Source organism: Triticum aestivum, chromosome 2D (genome assembly GCF_018294505.1).
Source record: "Triticum aestivum cultivar Chinese Spring chromosome 2D, IWGSC CS RefSeq v2.1, whole genome shotgun sequence".
In the NCBI taxonomy this organism is placed as follows: Eukaryota; Viridiplantae; Streptophyta; class Magnoliopsida; order Poales; family Poaceae; genus Triticum; species Triticum aestivum.
In genome coordinates, this window is record NC_057799.1 from 588,069,073 (window position 1) to 588,084,837 (window position 15,765).

Below are 15,765 nucleotides of genomic sequence, written 5' to 3' on the forward strand. Positions count from 1 at the left end.
GTACTTGCCCGAGATTCGATCCTCGGTATCTCGATACCTTGTTCAATCTCGTTACCGGCAAGTCTCTTTACTCGTTCCTTAACACATCATCCCGTGATCAACTCCTTGGTTACATTGTGCACATTATGATGATGTCCTACCGAGTGGGCCCAGAGATACCTCTCCGTCATACGGAGTGCCAAATCCAAGTCTCGATTCGTGCCAACCCAACAGACACTTTCGGAGATACCCGTAGTGCACCTTTATAGCCACCCAGTTACGTTGTGACGTTTGGTACACCCAGAGCATTCCTACGGTATCCGGGAGTTCCACAATCTCATGGTCTAAGGAAATGACACTTGACATTAGAAAAGCTTTAGCATACGAACTACACGATCTTGTGCTAGGCTTAGGATTGGGTCTTGTCCATCACATCATTCTTCTAATGATGTGATCCCGTTATCAACGACATCCAATGTCCATGGTCAGGAAACCGTAACCATCTATTGATCAACGAGCTAGTCAACTAGAGGCTTACTAGGGACATGGTGTTGTCTATGTATCCACACATGTATTTGAGTTTTCTACCAATACAATTCTAGCATGGATAATAAACGATTATCATGAACAAGGAAATATAATAATAACCAATTTATTATTGCCTCTAGGGCATATTTCCAACACATGGTTATGAAACCTTAACCATCTTTGATCAACGAGCTAGTCTAGTACAGGCTTACTAGGGACACGGTATTTGTTTATGTATTCACACATGTATTTAAGTTTCTGATCAATACAATTCTAGCATGAACAGTAAACCTTTATCACGGATAAGGAAATATAAAATAACAACTTTATTATTGCCTCTAGGGCATATTTCCTTCAGCGTCCTCTCATGAATAATACCATGTTCCGCACAGTATAGATCGAACTCATTAGAAAAGTACTCTCCACCTCGATCAGACCGGACTCGTTTTATTTTCTTCTCAAGTTGGTTCTCAACTTCTGCAAGCTTTAGCTCGGCTCATTCCCGCAACCCGCGGCGCACCTCGTGATGGGGCGAGGCGGGCGCCGGAGAAGGAGCGCGCGTGTACAGCTACTCTTCCCAAGCTCCCAATGGCACGTGGTAAATCAGCCCTTATAAAGAGGTCTCATTCTTCTTACTGTAACAGTATGGGACTAAACTTCCCACGACTTATTATGCATTTAAATGGGCCTTAGAGATTAACTAGGGATTATTGTCTTATATATGCCCAAGCCCATCTATAATCCATCAACAAACAGACCTACAACCTTAAGTACATCACACGCAAATACCCAACACATCATGATTACAACTCAGATAGATATGCTTGAGAGAATAGTAACCACAGTCTCAAAGAACAAACACCGCTAGAAATCTTAACCGAAAGTAATATGCGAAAGTAATTTGCAAGGGAAATGAAACCGGATGATGCTTGATGGCGACAAGTGATTTGGTAGACTAATCACTCTTCTATGAAAGAGCTACTACCGGATTACATTATTACAGCTAGACTTTAGTCAGTTTGCAGCAGTCGTCACTCTCGGACTCATTACACATTTGACTTTAAAACTCCTTTTGGTTCCCCGCAGTAGAAAAGGGAGAAGTGTCTATTGGTTGGTAGCAAGTAACGCTTCAGGCTGATACATTATTACAGCTAGACTTTGGAGATGATACTCCCTCCGTCTCAAAATAAGTGTCTCAACTTTGTACTATGTCTAGTGCAAATTTGTACTAAGTTCAAGACACTTATTTTGGGACGGAGGGAGTACTACATACCTTTCCCGCAAAGAAAAGAAAAGGACCAGAGATAACCGGAAATCCGTTGGTGAGATAACTGCATAGTAACCTCGTGCTCATAGTCTTCGACATCCTTTAGTTGCAGGGCTCACAGCCCCAACCATTCCTTGTCGAATGTGGAGTCGTGCGTGCTCACAGTCGCACTGGTAAATATCTGTACTACACATATCGATCGATTTGCGTGGCTGGCGTTGAACGCGCGTGATGCACGTGCAGGTGCGAGCATAAATACAGTTATCTCGGAGCGGCGTGCTCCACCCACCAGATCAGCAGAATTTACTCTGGTGGCTTGAGTTGCCAGGAGAACTGAAGTAGTGAGTAGCTAGTGACAGGGACGATATGGCGCCGGCGGAAGGGAACGTGAGCAGGAAGACGGCGTGCGTCACCGGAGGCAGTGGGTACATCGCGTCGGCGCTCGTCAAGATGCTGCTGGAGAAGGGCTACGCCGTGAAGACCACCGTCAGGAACCCCGGTAATTACTTGATGTAGATCTTCATTTACCTCTGGTTCACTCATCAGAACTTACGAACGGGAGCCTATGAATGAAACTGGTCACTTGTGTCGTGGTGCTTTGGATTCTCAGATGACGCGGAGAAGACCGCGCATCTTAAGGCCTTGGCGGCGCTCGGCCCCTTGGAGGTCTTCCGCGCCGACCTGAACGAGGAGGGCAGCTTCGACGACGCCGTCGCCGGCTGTGACTATGCCTTCCTCGTCGCCGCTCCGGTGACCCTCTTGCCGGAGAACCCTGAGGTAGTAAGCAACAACCACCACACTCCAGTTCTAACATCACTGAGGTTATGGTTAACCCACTATTGAGTATTGACAGATTTTGCTTTGCTTTTTTGTGTGTTGCTGCCTGTGATGTCAGGAAGAAGTGATCCAGCCGGCGATTCAGGGAACCCTGAACGTGATGAGGTCGTGCGTGAAGGCGGGGACGGTGAAGCGCGTGGTCCTGACGTCGTCGACGGCCGCCATCTCCAGCCGGCCGCTGGAAGGTGACGGCCATGTCCTGGACGAGGAATCCTGGTCCGACGTGGAGTACCTCAGGGCCAACAAGATCGGTACTTGGGTGCGTACACATCTATCAGTCAAGTTGAAAGTAGCATAAGAAAATTTGGAAGGACGCCGTGAGTACGTGTTGCCTTGGCGTTGCAGGCGTACCCTGCCTCGAAGGTGCTCGCGGAGAAGGCGGCGATGGCGTTCGCGGAGGAGAAGGGCCTCAGCCTGGTCACCGTGTGCCCCGTCGTCGTCGTCGGCAGGGCCCCGGCGACAAAGGTGACGACCAGCGTCCCCGAGATCCTCTCCTTGATATCCGGTACGTGAGGCCTCTCAAACTAAAACGCACGCACAAGAAGTATCCGGATTTCAGTCGAGATGCATCCGTCGCGGTGGTGTGTGACGGAATGTTAATTTCAGGCGACGACGACATGGTCGACAGACTGGAACTCATCGAGCAGGCGTCGGGGTCGATCCCGCTGGTCCACATCGAGGACGTGTGCCGCGCCGAGATATTCGCCGCCGAGGAGGCCACGTCGGGGCGGTACATCGTCTGCACCCTCAACACCTCCGGCGTGGCGCTCGCCCACTTCCTGGCGGCCAAGTACCCGCAGTACGAAATCAACACAGATCAGTATGTAGTGTACACGACGTTTTATGTACTGTACAAAGCTACTGGTTGTGCGATGCACTGCTGACCACTGACGACGCGTGGGCTTCTGTCTGCTTGCAGCATTGGTGGTCTTCCGGAGAAGCCCAGGGTGTGCATTTGGTCGGACAAGCTCGTCAAGGAAGGGTTCCAGTACAAGTACAATAACCTGGACGAGATATACGACGACGTCGTCGTGTACGGCAGGGCCTTGGGAGTCCTTCCATATTGACATGATGTCCCTCTCCATTGTGTGATCTTCTTGGAACAAAACGATGGATGTGCTTGCAATAAATCCTCTACGGCGTCCTCGAGGCTAATTTTTTCTCTGTTCTTTTAGCTGTGTTGTTCTTCACTGTCTCGGTTATGACTGTGACATTGGTTTGTGTAGTACGTAGTTGTCTCAACATGGTGGCCTTTGCGTCCGACATGATCGAGATGTGGGGTTTGTGTCATCTCGATTTGGGGTTCCAGATTGTGTTATCTGTTCAGCCAGGGATTTATCTTCAGCTCCTTTGTACTCGGATGGATCTATGAACTCACTTGTCCTGGACTTAATGTGCCATTATCTCAACGCTCGTCTTGGTCCGTATTTTGAATTCCGGATACAACATGCCTTATGTTACTTTCTTTCGTGATATAAAATCATAGATTATAACTATGTAAAACATTCCTAATCAAGTCAAGATAAAAGCATTGCATAAGGATAATATAAGTGTCATGGCAATTCCATAGTCCAAACAAGAGAAAAGATGCCATACGATAAATTTATTCTCTCTTTCTTAAGAGCCTTCATTTTAAATTTCAGTGATTTTCCTCGGTCATCTTTTGTAGGACAATTTATAGCCTACAATTGTAACTTATCAGTACATTCTATACATGATTAGAGCTCATAATTTTCATCCTACATGGCAACAAACCAATAAGATGAATGTCCACACACACATTGACAAGCCCACTATTTATCATAGGAAAATGCTAATGTGTTGCATTAGGGGTTTCATAGTCTTCAGTCTACCTTGGCTTGGCCCATCGCCCAATCATTACTCTTGCCCAACGTATGCCCTAAGACATCCACCCTAATGCAACTGATAGGAAGAGGCCGAAGATACCTTATTCCAACACGTCATTGCCGCAACCACCTTGTCGATTCATTACTTGGATGGCAAAGAAGAGGAACTTGAAAATCCTTTTTAGAACGCTTTTTAATGAAAAGTTCGTTTACCTACTATAGTGGGATTGGGTTTGATCTAAAAAAAGACTAGTGGATTTGGGCAGCAACTCAAAATAAAATGTTTCCGTCTCCGGGTCTAACTTCACCAAAAGCACCAAGGAAAGACTCCTCCTTTGTAATCTCGGCGTGGTGAGTGAGGCGCGAGCCGCAGGAGACTGATCAACCACGGTGAGGAGGATTTGCGCACCACCGGAATCATTTTGACGGGCGAGAGGGCGACCAAACATGCGGTAGCCACCGGCGAGGAGTGCCCACTGGATAGATAACAACATGATTCGATGGAGAAGCGCACGTTGAAGTGGTGCACCAACAAAAGGAAGGCAGAGGCTGACGATGAGAAGTTGCGCACCACCAAAAGGAAGGTGGCGCTGGCGGCGATCAGTTGTTCCTCGGCACCGGAAGCTCTATTCTTGGGGGGGGGGGGGGGGGGGTCTGTTCCGGGGGAAAGCTGACGCGGTTGTTGTAGGAGGAGGTCGCTCTGATCCTTGATCATGTGATCCATGTCGATCATGCCCCTTCTGACTTCAAGGCCTGAAGCTCCAAAACCCCAACCTTAGGGCCCGTTCGGTATACGGGAATTTCGGAGGAACATTTGGAGGATTAGTTTCCGTAGGAATTTTCGCCCATAGTATGTTCTGTTCGAAGGAATCTAGGAGGTGTGTTCCATCGGAAAGTCATGCTAGCTTGTACTTTTCATAGGAAATTAAAGCTCCAGTAGAACCTCATGTTGGCGGAGGCCCGAGGCTAAGCTCAGACTGCAGTCTAACCGAATACACAGTTCAGCTGTACGAGAGTTGTGAGAGGTCCGGCCACCCTTATGAATCCCGGTTTAAAATGTATACGGATAGCTTTGGATGGCCAAATCCCGTATCGGATGCGGTGTCTGGTTTGCGGGGATATGCCCTAATGGAACAAAACGAAATAAAGCATCCATGTGCTAAAGCAAGGACCAAACCAAACCATGGTTCTAAGCATTGCAGTCGCCAGCCGGCTACTGCATGCGCCGCTAACAGCCCAAAACATGAAAATACACGTAGTTCTATATTACATATGTGGCCGCGGTCACACCCCAAAGTGTGTTAGATAACGTTTATATGTAGCTTCTGTGTATACTCTGTAATTATATTTGTACACTTTGTGTACCCTTATATATATATATATATATATATATATATATATATATATATATATATATATATATATATATATATGAGATAGCCACATCCGTATTGGGTGTCATGCAGTTTCCCAAACATTACGTGTGTTAAATAAACGAATGTACGAAAAAAAAACTCCTAAGTTGTGACAGTGCGCCATTTGTTACAATCTGGAAAGATGGGAGTGACCTTTTACAAGGTCTACCTTTAAAATTTCGCTAATCAGACTACTATGATAGTTGGGAGAACCTGAGGCTTCTCAGAGCTCAGCCACTGTCGGCCGTCGGATTGAGTCGCTTGATGCGTTTCCGGGCGTCGGATCGAGCGGTGGGAGGAGCTGGGCCGTTGGATCGACATGAAGCTACTGCTACAATGAATAGTCTGCTCTCCACCGAAAAGATCTCATGCCACTGCCGTAATTTCCATACCCCGCCGAGGGCATTTGCGGGAATTCGCGTGTGTGGTTGTGCATGGCGTCGTGTGGGTGGTTGCGCTTGGCATAGGAGCGAGGAGGGTCCCCGATTGGGTGAGAACCCTAGCCCATTCTCCCCTTCTCCACCGCAGCCGTCGCCGCCATGGTCCCGTCCTCCTCTCCTCCCCGTACATCTCCCAGCGCCGAGTTCGCTGCCTTAGCTGCTCTCCCCACTACCAGCATGCCGTCGACGGCCAACCGGGCCGCCGCACGCAGGAAGGAAGAGCAGCAACAGCCGGGACGAGGGCGGGGATGGAGAACGCGGCGTCCATCTAGCGGAGCCTCCGTCCATCCCTCACCCCTGATGCCGCCGTCCTTCCTCCTCCCCATCGGGGCCAGGCAGAGGAGGAGGAGCGCCGGCCACGAGCACGACGAGGAGGCGGCCGGCATCACTGTGCGTCGCCCGGCCAAGGTCTTCTCCCGCTGCTCTGGGTCGCGCGCCGCCTCTGCCGCCGACAGGAGGGGGCCGTGGCAGCCGCCACGCATCCCCGCGACCAGGGGCCCCCCGGCGTGGTTCCCTCAACGGAGGGATGCTTCCTCCGTCCACTGCCTGCTCCGTGCCGACACCATCAGTAGCGGCAGCGGTCGGGCTGATGCGGACTCCGCGCCACCACCGACGGCTTCGCCACGGACCGCATCGTCTCCGACCATGGCGAAAAGGCGCCCAGCGTCGTCTACAGCGGCACCCTCTTCGGCCCTGACCTAGGTGCGTGAGCTCACCGCCGTCCGCCTCGAGGTAATGTTTCCCTCTCCCTCGAGTTCAACGCGTGTGTGACCGTGTGACGGATTGCATTAGCCGTGTTGCAGTCACCGGGATGCTCATCGCGCTCGTTGGATTCGGGCTCTACAAGCTTCGATTCCCAAGTGTAAGACTTTTTATGTTGTGCATACACAAATCTGCACTTCTGAATTCAATCTGGCTGTAGTTGACAACAGTGGGCATAACAATAGCATAACAGTATGCATATGCTATGTAGGTCATGAAATGTATCAAAACCGGTCTTCCAGAGATCATACTGCTGGTAGCTCTTTCCCAGGTACATGCATCATCAGTCCTACGTAGCTGCTGTGTGACCTTTACTTACAATTTCTGAAGCTTATGATCATTTTTTTTCTGCAGTACATACCTCATCCGGTGCCTTTGCTGGGCACTGCCTTTGAGGGGTTCGCCGTCATAATGTCTGTTGTTGTCTTGTGGCTTTACGCGTTTTTCCTGACGGTTGGCAGGGCGTATAAGAATGCTGCTCCACCTGACCATCCCAATACTGCAGGAGGTTAGGACAAATTGTATGATTCTCAGATCTACCTGACCATCCCAATTATTTGCAGTGCTTGATTTTTATGAAAAAAAAATTGCAGTGTGTATGTGTTGCGAGCAGTGATCGGTACAGCCAATGCATCGCTACTGGAGTACTGGCCCTTTTGGTGTGAGTATGGCTGGATTATTTGCTTCTTTCATGATGAAGAAATGGCCATAGCCATGGGAGTTTCCTCTTGGCGATGATAGCCGGTAAGGTTTCTCCACCTACACTATTGACAGATATTGATTATGCATGCGTGGATATGAAATAGATGACCTACTATGATTTTACTTCCTGTTTTTTCCTTTGCTTTTCTGTTGTCACGCCAATATGTCAAGGTGTTCATGTGAACAGCTCCCATGATGTGGGTAAAAGGGCAGTTTGATTGAATCATGCTTGGTTAAAAGAAGTTCAGAATCTGCATCTCTAACTCTCCATCGATGATCAAGAAACTCATTCTTTGATGAATTTTTATTCACTTGCATGTGTTCCGGCATTTTTATTATGAACCTGTGACCAATATCTTTTTATGCTACTGTAGTGAGCATCATGCTAACTATTATGATGTTGTACTGAAGTGCTAATCATGTGAGTGAATATATATTAGTTGGTTTAAGCATCAATGAATATCATTTACCCCATAAACCTGCACATAATTTTCTGTGCTATTTGGTAGGTTTTTCTAAATGTATGTCATTTTATCCCAATATGATCTCTTACTTAGGTTCGTGTTGTACGACTTGGTTGAGCTCAAGGTCAATGGATACGGCAATTGTCAGGTCTATTTACATGATTTGATTTTTTGTTTACTTTTTGAGAGTACCATGATTGGTATCCAGTACAAGCCTACTCTGCAATTACTTGCCTCTTTCCAAATCTCCATTTTAAATAGTTTCAAGCATCGTCTGTTCAATTTTACCGAACACCTGAACACCATAGATTTGTATGGCTGCTTTTACCAGGTTCCTTCTTACAGTGATTTTAATTGCTAGATATATACATCTAGGAGAGCTGGTTGTATCTCTTTTTTCTGTTGTTATTGGAGAAGATGAAAAAAAATCCTGGTCAGATTCCTTTGTTCTCACAGTAGCTTGCAAATACAGTCATGGACTCGATAATAAACATCTCTCCTACTACAGTGTACAATATATGATTGATTTTTTACTTTGCACTATTTTACATAAGTGTGTTGTTGATGCCCTTTTTATTTGGTCTTGCAGCTATTTTGTGTTTCTGGTTCTATATATATACTGGTTGGATGTTGACAAACAATTTCCATGCCTTCTTTTTCTATGGGTGTATGCTCAGGTCTTGATACTGAACCTTTTTGTCATTCGTTTTCAGATCTGGTGAACAAGATCTTATTGTGTAGATTAACTGCGGTGAATTGCAGCCAGGGTTAGAAGCAGTGGGTCATCCTCGACCTCACGCCGCCCATCTAGACAGAAGAAGATGGGTGCTGCGGGCGACGAGGCTGACGCGCCATCGTCCTGTCTTCTGTGAGGGGATCCATCATGAGGAACCAGCGGACGCGATACGGGTACCCGATCCTTACTGCGGAATCACCTCTTCTTGTGTATGGTTGCTGAACAGCAGCAGTTCCATCTCCATCCCCAACGCATCCTTGCCTCATCTTGATCTGCAATGAACCAGAGGTACCAAGTCTCTCCTTACTCTTTCATGGTGAATCCATTTTTATTATCCCATGTTTGATGGTTTTCTCCTCTCATCTCATAGAAAGAGAATTGATGTGATGATTGAGGTGGAAGGCTACCTTAACCTATGGATCAAAGGTGTGATGATGTACTTTATTATCTACAGCCACACATAACACCAACTGGTCTAGGTAGAGAAGTAGGGTAGATAATGTGCATAGCTCTTTTGTCGCGGCTAATATGTATATGATTGATTAATGGCCACATGAGAGATTACCAAATAACAAAGGCCTTTGTTACTTCATATATGTGATCCTTTTAACAGCCCACAAGATGTCTGAGGAATAACATGATAGAATCTGAGTATAAATGCTAATTTTATTCTAATATTTTATCAGCTATGTTTACTCAAACAGTCCAAGAATTAGAAGAACAATTGCAATAAAGGATCTCCCCCTCTCTCTCCGCTTTAAAATATATATAACCAACCCTTCCTCTTATTAATCATATATCGCATCCTTAATGCGCCGTCCTAGCTTGTATCATTTGGGTTTATTTTTTATTTTCTTTGCACTCTACTTTATGTGACTGGTTAAGTTAGCGAAGGTTGGGATTTTGATTTCTAACGGAATGCAAATCTTATAATCTCTGTAGATTGATCAAGAAAGACAAATTGTCTCATGCTTCAAGTACCAAGAAGATAATTTCTTGCAAGATAAGGAAAAATGGTAAGCTTCTCCATTTGTATACCCATGCTTATTTTTCGTAGAAATGATGGTTGTGTATGTTATCATGTACTCCCTCCGTAAAAAAATAGCCATAGATTAGTTTTACTCCATGGCTATGGTTTCATTGGTGAAATAAACATGGTATTTTACTGAAAAAGCATGGTATTTTATCCTAGAGTTCTAAACCCTACAAATTAGCGTGGTTATGGTTTGTTAGGTCAATCAATAGTGGAAAGTTTAGCCTGGAGCTCTACTTAGTAGAAAAATACAAAACTATTATTATTAATTGACAAAATCCCTTATTCTGCTTGGTATGTGCTTGGCTCATGTATGTTGATTCTCTTGGGCTGCGCAGGGGTGTTGTATCCGGGAGTCAAAGTTACTTTCTTTCTTCCTTACTTGTGCTTATCCAGCCCCAAGATACACTCACAGGCTGTTTGACCCTGTTTCAATTTGCCTTCTTCTTGACCAAATTGATTGTTGTTTCCCCTCCTAATCTCCGTGGATAAGTAGACCCCTTACTGCTAAATTTAGTTGCCTTCGCTTGCCCTTTAAGGTGTTGTGTCCCTTGGCGAATGTAGTGATGGACTGGTCTTTGGCACTTCTCAGTCGACCAGGTAATATACATCCTCCAACCTTACCAGCTACATAATTTTGTGGGGTTCTCCAGTTTAATTCTTTCTAAAATTTGATAACCTGCCCAAGGTCCGGATTCACCTAGCACAACCGGAGACATGGTCGGTTGCCTGTTGGTCTGGAAACTACACAACTTCTCTGAAACCCACTAGCCAAGACAGGTGACTGCCCTTTGTCACATGCTTGAATCGATTTGGGCATAGCAGTCTGGACAGGAAGTTAGTTTTAAGTGGGTGCAGGGCTCTACGCTCTCTCATCTTGGTTTTGATGGCAGGATAATCATACTCAAGTCTGATTGTACGATGGCTCCTGTGGATGCTCTGGTTGTTGGAGAGATTCTGTCTGTAGAGGGTGTTTTTCAGCGCTTGATCAGCTACGATGAAGAGCAATGCCTTGAAACATTTCTTTGTGGTCTCTGCACAATTTATTTCAGTGAGCACCCAGGTAATTCAGATGCTCCATTTGATTCTTGGATACTCTCGCTGCTGCTCATTTCACAACTACGTCTCCTGTATAACATAAATCTGTTGTTTTGAAACAGTAAGGGAGAACACTACTGATACATTATATATTGGACACTGAATTGGTGCTCCATGGAGCAAGGGCACCAAGATTTATGCACAAATCCAAACCAAATTTGGTATAGTTTTTGGAAATTTAATTCTGGGGTATAATACCTGATTATTAGAATTCAAATAGTCTACATCTGGGATATTGCTGTTTATATCTACTTCTGCATACCATACTGCTTGTATATAAAATCAACATATATCTGCAGTCAAACAATCATTTGAAAAAGTAACTACAGTTTGGCTTTAGTACAAATATTTCACATATATGCGCTTTAGTTATATGTAATGCTTTGTTGTTCTCCAAGGTATCCTCCTATCGCTGATAGAAGTATTAGCATTTTTCTGGCAGTGCTAATGGCAGTAGCTTCATTTAGTATGGTTTGGTTTCTTACAAAGGTGAACTTCACAAATCAGTTAAAATTGGTGATTGCTTCTGGAACATACGTATACACATTCACATTATAGGTTCATCTTTGACCCTTTTAAAGATGAAAATGCCATTTCCTTTTGAGAATATCTTCAGACAACAGAATATCGTGTCTATTTTGCTGAGAGAGAAATGATCTGATTGGACTATGGAAATCAGTGATAACAGGAGATAGTGAGATATCTCCTCTTCCTGCTGCCTGTGCTCCCTGCCTACTTCCTGACATGTGCTCCCTGCCTACTTCCTCTCAGGTCGACGCCACCGTGGCAGTGTTCTTCGGCACTCGGGTCAACATAGTAGGTATAAAATCACCCTCTCCTGCACTACCAAAATCCCCTCTCCATCATTCCTTGGCTTTCTCTGTTGGGTTAATTGTGAGTTAGTGTGTGATTTGATATATTATGGATTGTACAAGTGGATGCGTTGGTTTGAGCGGGGAGCCGGTTTAGGTAGCTGAGAGCACTAACATACCTTCAAATTGGAAAATGTAATTTCATTTAGTACGCAATGGTCTATTATTTTCATTGTTTCAATCGTGTGACTCTACACATGTATCCTCACAATTAGTGGAGCCTAAAATAATATAGCGGCCGCTCGATCTGAGCTGCTCTATCTGATTGTATTTTAGTAAGACGCTGCAATTTTATAGACCATGTAAATTGATTGCTTGAGGAATGTGAGATTGTGCCCTTAATTTGTACATCCATGTTCTTGCACAGTTTCCAGATTTTGGTCTTTCATGCATGTGTTGTCGATTTTTCTAAAGCAACATATATATTTCTGTAGGTTTCTCCTTGTCATTGACAGCATCGGTTAGCATAGGGGCAGCGGTCGCGGTCACGGTCACCCGAGGAGCACAGCTACACGGGGCTGGTCCTGCTGCCACCAGAGAAGAGCGGAGGAGGTCGATACAAGGTCGAGGAGGGGCACGGGCGAGGTTCATGCCGCACGGGGGCACGCGGCGTCCAGCAAGAGAAGGCTTCTCCTGTTCCCGTGCCGCCAGGCACCCCTCACCGCCGCCCTACTTGTCCTCCGGTGAGCCCTTATCCTCTCTTTTTCCTCCCCCCTGCTCTCTTCACGTACTAACTTCCCCTCCTCCTCTGATCTGTCTATTTTTAGTGTTCCTTTATGCCCATTTTTAGTTTCTCTCTTTTTGCTTTAATTTGTTGTATGGGATAAATGGACACTTCTTAGCAAATGATCAATTGATTATTTTTTGATGACAATACTATTTTTTACATGGAACTAAAAAGAACATTGGTTTTCTGAGAAAATAAGATTAGTGAAGTCATATATTTTGTTTAAATCAAGTAAGGTAGCATACATGTATCTTTACTTGCTATTTTTGCATCATGGATGCTGAAACCTGATGCCATGTACATCAGTGTAAGTGTGTTGCCATGACAAGCAGATGATGTGTGTCATGATGAGAGCAACGCAAGTAATGGTTGCATTAGTGTTGCATATATATCACTGATTGTGTGTATCTACTGCTCGGTTGATTGAATAATTAGTGGCTCACTAATTGAACAAACCTGGATGCTAGAATGAATTTGTGGCTCCCTAATTAAACAACCCAGGATGAATCTTTCTACAATGGAGCTAATTACACAAACCAGGATAATAAAATTAATTAGTGGTTCACTACTTAAACAAGCCAGGAAGTTAAAACTTGCTATAATGGATTTTTGAATTGCTCACTTATATATAGCTCATGTCAATTGAGGATTGCATATATTCAAGCAGGTCATCGGTGCTCTGTTGGTTGCTGGATTTTGCTTATCTGCCGGCAGACCGCACCGGAGGCCGCCGCCATATAGGGGCTGATGAGGGCATCGTGATGAGGTGAGCCTCCTTCTGCCAGTGCGGCTCCCCTTCGTGGTGCCGATTCGTCTTAGCCTCTCTCTCTCTCTCTCTCTCTCTCTCACACACACACACACACACACACACACACTGATGCTCCTTCCATCTCCTGTCGTGCAGGTTGCCGCTTTTGCCATAGCAGAGGGGATCCAGCCGGCACGCTGTGTCTCCCATAAACATGCCTAATTTTATATGCAGAGGTAGCATTGATCTACTTGCCCCCTTCAAAAGGCCATATGTGTTGCTTTGTTTTACTTCTCTTTCATATCCAGTTATTTAGAAATTCCCTGCTAACCTCCTGGCACTTAAATACGATTAGGTATAATGTGAAGCATTTGCTTGACAGAGGTACCTATTGCTGGATCATTTGTGTTGCTATATGTTGCAGGAATGTATCCATGAACTGGGAAACCTGTGAACTCTTTGTTGATACGCCTTTTATGTGTTGCTTTTGGTCTTGATAGAGGTACTTGAGCCTCTTACATGCTCTTGTGTGCAATTTTTTAATTCTAAAATAGTACCTTCAATTGAAGGCTAGAGAAGATTTAGTGGTTATATCATGAGTCACTACAAGCGCCTATTTATTGAAACATTTTCCCAGTTGTTTCACTACAAGCGCCTATTTATTGAAACATTTTCCCAGTTGTTTCACTACAAGCGCCTATTTATTGAATCATTTTCTTCAAACTTGCACCAGTAAATATTTGTAGCTCTTCATGTTGTCTAATCAACATGTTAGTTTTGAATGCTTTGGTGAAACCTAAGCAGTAAACTCATGGCCACACTCTCTCAAATGGTGAAACCACTTCTTATGTAACCACCACTCTTGTTATCGAGGTTCCAAATGGTTTTGCCTATATATTTTTTATGTTGGTACTTCTTATGTCAAGGTAATAGATTGTGACCTCCATTTTGGTTCGGGTTAGGCTTTTATATTTGTGGGTCAATTATAGAAGCCAATTATGAAGTCTTTCTGTTTAGATATGTAGATGTAGTCTTTTTGTTTGTGTATAAGGTAATTGCTTTATCTATTTAGTCCATCCTTGTTGTTTTTTGAAAATAGATAGTGTCCATGATGGAGTTGAAGTTACTGTGATAATTGGTTCATCAATTTAGCTAATCCTTACTATTCAGTAAAAAAAGGTTGGTCCTTTTGATTCCTGGTACCAATTTGTTTGTCCTGTAGAGTGAGTACATGAAGGAAAATTCTTACCAAAACCTTTATTTTGCTGGCATGTGATATTTTTTCTTGAAAGACATGTGATATTTATCTGTTGATGCATGTGGCCTATGTTGTTTACTTGTCAGTAACCTCTATGGAGTATTTAGGCAATATGTTGCTTATAAGAATGTAATCAAATTATTAATTTGCTCCATTCTAGGGAGGATGAAATCTGATTATTAACTTATTTCATTTCAGGGAGATACATTGACAGGAAGTGCTCACTCGCTAAAATTGTTTCTATCAGGGGCAGAATTATTGTTGAAACACGCACCGTGTGAAGATGAATATGAACCTTTCATAATTATTCCCAAACATGCCACTGTGTCATCATTGGCCAGTGCAGGTATTGCTCTCTAGCTGATATATTGTTTAGTTCTTCTTGGTTTCAATTATGTTGGCCCTCCTTAAGATTGTTTGGGAATGTGAGGCTTTAAAGTTTCAACCTTGTGCAAGGCTCCAAAGCTTTACCAGTTTTCTACTTGCTTCAAATGAATTTGTCATTGAAGAAACCATGAATTCTTTTGTTTTCTTTTTGACCTACACATAACCTTTCATGGGAAGATAGTGTGTCATTTCCCCATTAGGGTTGGAGTACTTGATGTATGTGTTGTATTAGTGACGTGGTCGTAACAAGCAACCATAAATATTGTTTTTGATTTCCTTGGATGAAGACACTTTTATGTGACAACCATATGTTTACTAATACATAGTGGGGTTTCCGAACTGGTGGTTACTTTTGTTTGTTGACAACCAATTACTGTGATTCCAGGAACTCTTAGATTATACAAGTCCCTATGTTTGTTTGGATTCATGAACCATGGGACTAGACTTTCATTCGATGCCACTAGCTCCTGTGATGCACTGTGTAAACTACCATGTGATCTCCCTCTTCTTTTGTGAATGCGTCCCTTTTGTCACATCTATCCATCCTTTTGTACTTGATATCTACCGTGTATGAACAATTGTATCCTTTAGTTTACCATGTATATGAACATTGCATCCTCAAATGTGTTGTATTGTCGTTCTGTTGGCTATGGAGATGTGTTGTA

At 44.3% G+C, this 15,765-nt stretch overlaps 1 protein-coding gene and 3 long non-coding RNA genes across 7 annotated transcripts; all 4 read left to right on the top strand.

Moving 5' to 3' along the window:
- The first annotated feature begins 2,048 nt into the window (after window positions 1-2,048).
- On the top strand, window positions 2,049-4,020 carry LOC123054738 (anthocyanidin reductase ((2S)-flavan-3-ol-forming)). The gene is made up of 6 exons (XM_044478574.1): window positions 2,049-2,273; window positions 2,385-2,551; window positions 2,670-2,870; window positions 2,957-3,116; window positions 3,218-3,431; window positions 3,531-4,020. Exons 1-6 carry the CDS (start codon window positions 2,141-2,143, stop codon window positions 3,676-3,678), a joined length of 1,023 nt encoding a protein of 340 aa, XP_044334509.1. The 5' UTR covers window positions 2,049-2,140; the 3' UTR covers window positions 3,679-4,020.
- A 4,329-nt stretch (window positions 4,021-8,349) lies between these two features.
- LOC123050181 (uncharacterized) lies at window positions 8,350-9,071 on the top strand. The gene is made up of 3 exons (XR_006423724.1): window positions 8,350-8,389; window positions 8,831-8,918; window positions 9,004-9,071. It is a non-coding gene; the product is annotated as an uncharacterized lncRNA (long non-coding RNA).
- Window positions 9,072-9,352: 281 nt separating this feature from the next.
- Window positions 9,353-10,980, top strand: LOC123050182 (uncharacterized). Of its 2 annotated transcripts, XR_006423726.1 has the most exons (4): window positions 9,353-9,403; window positions 9,920-9,993; window positions 10,550-10,610; window positions 10,904-10,980. It is a non-coding gene; the product is annotated as an uncharacterized lncRNA (long non-coding RNA). The 2 variants fall into 2 exon arrangements; XR_006423725.1 differs by lacking the exon at window positions 10,904-10,980 and having other exon boundaries at window positions 10,550-10,897.
- A 214-nt stretch (window positions 10,981-11,194) lies between these two features.
- Window positions 11,195-15,421, top strand: LOC123050183 (uncharacterized). Of its 3 annotated transcripts, none has more exons than XR_006423729.1 (6): window positions 11,195-11,269; window positions 11,880-11,928; window positions 12,415-12,663; window positions 13,375-13,473; window positions 13,612-13,691; window positions 14,912-15,421. It is a non-coding gene; the product is annotated as an uncharacterized lncRNA (long non-coding RNA). The 3 variants fall into 3 exon arrangements; XR_006423728.1 differs by lacking the exon at window positions 14,912-15,421 and adding an exon at window positions 13,880-13,892; XR_006423727.1 differs by lacking the exon at window positions 14,912-15,421 and having other exon boundaries at window positions 13,612-13,849.
- The last annotated feature ends 344 nt before the right edge of the window (window positions 15,422-15,765 follow it).